This window comes from Fundulus heteroclitus, chromosome 2 (genome assembly GCF_011125445.2).
Source record: "Fundulus heteroclitus isolate FHET01 chromosome 2, MU-UCD_Fhet_4.1, whole genome shotgun sequence".
Lineage (NCBI taxonomy): Eukaryota > Metazoa > Chordata > Actinopteri > Cyprinodontiformes > Fundulidae > Fundulus > Fundulus heteroclitus.
Window position 1 is genome coordinate 11,185,944 of NC_046362.1, and position 5,829 is coordinate 11,191,772.

The 5,829-nt window shown below is 45.1% G+C and overlaps 1 protein-coding gene across 2 annotated transcripts; it reads right to left on the reverse strand.

Annotated features, from left to right (window-relative positions):
- Nucleotides 1-5,559, reverse strand: LOC105938501 (shaker-related potassium channel tsha2). 2 transcript variants are annotated; one of them, XM_012880247.3, is made up of 2 exons: nt 3,647-5,558; nt 1-145 (listed from the first exon to the last, which is right to left on the reverse strand). In XM_012880247.3, the coding sequence occupies exon 1, from the start codon at nt 5,105-5,107 to the stop codon at nt 3,668-3,670; it is 1,440 nt and encodes a 479-aa protein (XP_012735701.2). In that variant the 5' UTR covers nt 5,108-5,558; the 3' UTR covers nt 1-145; nt 3,647-3,667. The 2 variants fall into 2 exon arrangements, with proteins under 2 accessions (XP_012735701.2, XP_036003487.1); XM_036147594.1 differs by lacking the exon at nt 1-145 and adding an exon at nt 2,409-2,493 and having other exon boundaries at nt 3,647-5,559.
- Between the last annotated feature and the right edge of the window lie 270 nt (nt 5,560-5,829).

Below are 5,829 nucleotides of genomic sequence, written 5' to 3' on the forward strand. Positions count from 1 at the left end.
CTCCCCCCAAAAAAGTGTCCACTTTGAAGTCTGTTGGTTACAAAAGTTAGGAAAAAAATGAAGTCCATGAGATTGTGGAGAAGAGAATGCCACGCGTATGTCTTGTGACGGAAGGAAGCAAAAGCTTCATTAAGTCTTCTGTTTCCTGCAAATAAGCAAAATAAAAGTGGTTAATTAAGTCAACTTTGCATAAATGAGATTGAATCTCCAGATCCATTATCACAGTCTCTAATGCAGGTTCTTCAAAGTCAGTCAAAGCTGCAACAGTGTAAATGCCCTGCTGCTGAGTTAGCAATCCTCCACACGGTGGCGCTAATGCCTCACTTATTCAATCAGCACCGACCAGACCATGCATGCGCGCTGCAAGTTGTGATTAATAATGATAATATTGGGCAAGAATTTAGGAACTGATCAGAGAAACCTGCTTTTTCAACTATAGAAAAGAAAGAAAGAAAGAAAGAAAGAAAGAAAGAAAGAAAGAAAGAAAGAAAGAAAGAAAGAAAGAAAGAAAGAAAGAAAGAAAGAAAGACTAGGTCATTTATCACCATAATTGTTGCATAATACAGTTATGCTATCTGAAAATAGTTTAATGTTTGAGAAGCGTTATTCTGGCATTTCTCCTGCTGATAAATGTTGGTGTTCAGTCAGTGACAGGCAGCCAGCACTGCAAGCCAGTTGTTGGTGGGATGCTAAAAACATTTAAGCAATGTACAGCATACTATCGGTTCTTCTCAGCAAATACGTCCGTATACTTCAACCAGCAGTAAGTCTGGTTGGAACGCTTTGATGTTGTTGGTCAGATGCAGAAAAAGGAAAGCAGTCGTAAATAAACAAACCCAAACATTTCTAAATCAAATGGATCAATCAAAGAATTAATGATCTGTCTATATCTTTGGAAAGAAAAATATAAGTTATAAATATATTTTAATAAATAAAACCATGGTTGAAGTTCCAAAGCTTAGTCACTTCATATTGTGGGTCAGAAGCTAAACAATAATAGAGTAGCTGTATGTGGCTGCTTCTGTCGTTAGCACACGTTTGCAGTATTTGTGGGGAAAGTTAACAGGTATGCCTCTTTTATGTCTTATATCAGAGACTGAAAACCTGGTTACGTGAAACAAAATAAAAGAAAATACACATAATGGTTTGCCACACTGTACGAATGTCCGCAGAGAAATGTTGACCCTTCATCACCATGTCGTAAAGCTAAAAGCCTTTGTGACTGCATACGCCAGCACGCCATACGTGTTGGCAGAGTGATGACGTTAAAAGATGCGCAAGGGAAAACGGCATGCTGTAGTCTGCAAGGGAGTTGCAGATCCACGCAGGACGTGATCTTTGCCACTTTACTCAGATAGTTTTGACTAACTTTAGGTATTGCTTCATAAAAAGGCAGATGTAACGTCCGGGTTTTGATGCAAGTGATACATGGTTAATTGTTTTGATCAGAGTTTGTTTCAGTTGTTGGATAGCTTTATGATTCTAGCTGACTAATCAATTTTTCTCTCTTTTATTTCCTGATTTTATTTTTTTCTCTCTCTCTCAGATAGTCTGGATCTCATGTTTTTCTTTTATGTCCCATAAACACTCCCTTCTTTCTTTTCATGTGATATGTCACGCCCCAATCTCGAGGAACGACGCCCGTCCTCAAGCCTTACACCCGCCCTGTGCCGTTTGAACGTCATTTGAACGCCTTAAAATGGCCAGCCTGATATTTAACACCGTAAAATGACACCAGAGGAGCTTAAAGGCACAGACATGACACGCGCTATGTGCCAAAAGGGGCGCGCTTATTTATATGTGCTGTCATGATGTCATGTAGTTCCAACAATAACCCTGCTGTGTGGGAAAAGGGAGACATTACATGAGCAGAATGGGTGTGTCTTTAAACTTGAATGAAATGATTTAAATGCGACATGTGTGGTGTTAGCTTGAAGGATTTGGCCACACCTAAACATTTCTTGCTCCTTCCTGGCCAGGTGGACAATCTCTTATGAGTCCCATTGTTATTTCATTTATATGCGTATTCTCTCCATTTTGTTCTTTTATAGCGCCCCCATTTTTAATCTCTATAACTTACTTGTGGCCCTGCCCTCAAACCACACCAGGACCAGATATTTGGGCTAAATATGAGAAGAGTTGCTTTATTATAAACTCAGAATCAACTCTAATGGCTAAGTTTGTGCCTACAAACAAGGAGTTTGACTTCAGCTCTGCTTTACCCTGAATGAAGATGTTTTACGTAAGATGACACAAGAAAGAAAATAGACGCATTTTTCTAAACACGGAAAAATGTGGTTTGTTTTAAATCATGATCTCAAATCAAACAGCTTTTGTTATACATTCGTACTGAAGCACGTGGACTACTGGATTGCTTAAACGCTTTTTTAAGGATGTTCTTTTTCATTTTAATTACGTTTTGTTCTCCCTGTGATGGACTGGCAGCAGGTCCAGGGTGTCCCACGGACGGCTGGAGATGGGGACCAGAGACAACTACAACCAAAAAGATGAGAAAACGTTCAGCGGTGAGCCTCAGTTGTCTGGATAAAAAAAAAAATGCCCTGTTGATTTCAGAGGCGAGATGGTAGAAGGTCAAATGTAGCTAAAAAAAAAAATCCACAAGTATTGGAAGATTACACCGACGCGTCAGACCTTGAAGCAGATGCGCTAGAGCAGCAGAAGACCACGCTGGGTGTCTTCCCTGTCGCTAGAACCCGGAAACTGAGGCAGGACTTTCTACAGGCTCAGGAAAACAGGGAAATAGCAGATTGGAGAAAGCATCGCCTGGTCCGCTGATTCTAGATTTCAGCTGCAACATTCAGACGGTACGGTGAGAATTTGGCATGAACCACATGAAGGCATGGATCCATCCGGTCTCATATCAACAGTTCAGGCTGCTCATGCTAATGTAATATTTTCCAGAGACACTGTGGCTGTCTCTGACTGAAAACCATTCAAAAGCCGCGGCCCCCCTGAGAAGGGTTACTGAGTTCACTATCGTCACCGCAAGTCACCGAGTTTCAACCCAACAGGACACCTTTCAGGTGTGTTGGAGCAGAAAATCTGCATTATAAATGTGCAGTCACCAAATCTGTGACGACTGTGAGATGCTCTCATATTAAGATGGATCAAAATTTCTATGGAATGTTTCCAACACCCTGTTAAATCTATATGCATCATTTTTAAAACATCCTGAGCTTTATAGAGGATTTCAAAACATATAACTGGCTTCACAAAGCCATCTGATTTGCTCAAATAAAATGCACAATTTAGCCTTTCCTTCTTTCTATTTTTCCTTCCAAGCTGCTGGTATCTCTTGTGATTTTCTAAAGTGGGTTTTTAGACATTACATTACATTACATTACATTAGGGTCTATCGTTTAACGGTTGCAGTTTCTTTGTTTAACGGTTGCAGTTTCTTTGTTTAACGGTTGCAGTTTCTTTGTTGATATTTGACGGAGAAAGAAGACACAACCCGAAGTGTGTGCACCAGTAAAACGGATCTAGCAAAGTCTACATGTTTTGGAGTTTTTAACGCGATGGGGTGAGCTGGAAGTTGGCCCCCAAGTAACATTCTGCCTAGGGCCTCATAAATCCTTGGACCGGCTGTGCTTCACGGGGGATAAACCCCCAGCAGTAAACTCACCAGAAACAAAACGTCTCCCGTTTACACGTCTGTCAGGGCTCCTGTGTATGTCTCTGGCTGAGTCGCGTTTGGATGGGTCAGGACCTCCAGGTCGTCGCTCCCCTGATAGGATTCTGTTTTGGAGAGGGACTGGTTGCTTTTTGTGGAATCTGTTTCCCCCAAGGAGGGCTGCTGCACCGGCTGCCCACAGGTCACATGGATGTACTGCACATTTTCCTCCTCTTCGTTCTCTCTGTGGTAGAAATAATTGAAATTTGACACGATGACAGGAACAGGTAGGGCTATGGTCAGCACTCCGGCGATGGCGCACAGGGACCCGACGAATTTCCCCCCGATAGTGGAGGGATACATGTCCCCGTAGCCCACCGTGGTCATGGTCACCACGGCCCACCAGAACGCGTCGGGTATACTCGAGAATACAGTGTCTGGGTCTTCCACTTCGGCGAAAAAGACCGAGCTGGAAAACAGAATAACTCCAATGAGCAGGAAGAATATGAGCAACCCCAGCTCCCTGAGACTGGCGTGGAGAGTCTGGCCCAGGATCTGCAGCCCCTTGGAGTGTCTGGAGAGCTTGAAGATCCTGAAGACGCGCACCAGCCGGATGACCCTCAGGATGGCCAGGGAGGCCGCCTGCTGACTGCTGCCCTCGTGCTCGGCCAGATCCAGGCCCAGGGTGATGAAATAGGGCGCGATGGCCACCACGTCAATCAGGTTCATGATGTTTTTAAAGAACGCCGCTTTGCTGGGGCAGGACAGGAACCTGAGGGTGAACTCAAAGGAGAACCACACAATGCAGAGCGTCTCCACCATGAAGAAGGGATCTGTGAAGGGACTGGGCGCTTTGCTGTCTGCGCTTCCGTTGGCGTGCTGCTCTGGCTCTGGGGGCACCTCTCTAAACTCCGGTAAGGTCTCTAAGCAGAATATAATAATGGATATCAAAATAACCATGACAGACACGATGGCGATCGTCCGCGCGGGTCCCGAGCTCTCCGGATACTCAAAGAGGAGCCAGAGCTGCCGCTGGTACTCGCTGGTCGGCAGGTTGCGCTCCTCCTCTCTCGGCAGGCCCTCGTCGTCTTTGTACAGTTCGATCACTTCCTCCCCGAGTTCGTAAAACTTCAGCTCCTCCAGGAAAATGTCCACGGGCACGCTCACGGGCCTCCTGAGCCTGCCGCCCGACTGGTAATAATAGAGGATGGCGTCAAAGCTCGGCCTGTTCCTGTCGAAGAAGTACTCGTTCCTCAGCGGGTCGAAGAAGCGCGTCCTTTTACGCGGATCCCCCAGGAGCGTTGCCGGGAAGCGCGACAGGGTTTTCAGCTGCGTCTCGAAGCGCAGGCCCGATATGTTGATGACCACCCTCTCGGTGCACTCCTGGTCCGCCGGTTCCAAGTCCGCAGCATCTTGGAGCAAAGGGGTGATCGTCACAGCCTCTTCCTTATTGCCCTGGGACACCACAGTCATGTTTTTTTACCCCCTCAGAGGGTAAACCCGCCACTCACCTCCCTGGTGCCTGACTTTTGTCCTCCAAAATAAATCTTCTCATGCGGGGGCTCCAAGATGAAATCCAAGTCTGTTTTTTTTTTTTTTTTCCTGTTGTTGTTTTCCTCTTCTTCACCGGGTGGCTGTATCTGTTAATATCCAATGATCGTTGTCTTTCTGGGTACCTACACCGACCTCTTGACAGATTAGTGCCTCCGAACTGACAACTTTCAATCGTGCACGGTGATCTCCACTTGCATAAGCGGGACCAAAGGCTCCAGATGGGCTATCATATTCACACCGTTTTAAACTCCAGAGCCCTCCCCATGTTGCAGGACTGGGTGACACTTGCTGCCGCCGCTGCTGCCGCTGTCCCTCTCCTATCTCGTTTCAGCGCAGCCACTGGGATGCTTTTATTTTTTTCCCCCCCTAAATGAATAACTAATTTTTTCAACTCAAACCTTCCAATTATTTGTAGCTTTCGGGTCCTCTGGTTTGCAGTGTCTGGCGAAAGTATTTACATGTTTTTCGGACATGCAATTACAACTTTTTCGGACTTTGTCATGTGACAAACACAAGCTGAAAACTAAAATGATGAAATAGAAATGCAATCATGCAAAAATGGCTTTTGAAACTTTAGTACATTTTTTCCCCACTATTGATTGCAAAAATAGCTCAAGCTCAGACAGATTGCACAAAGAGCT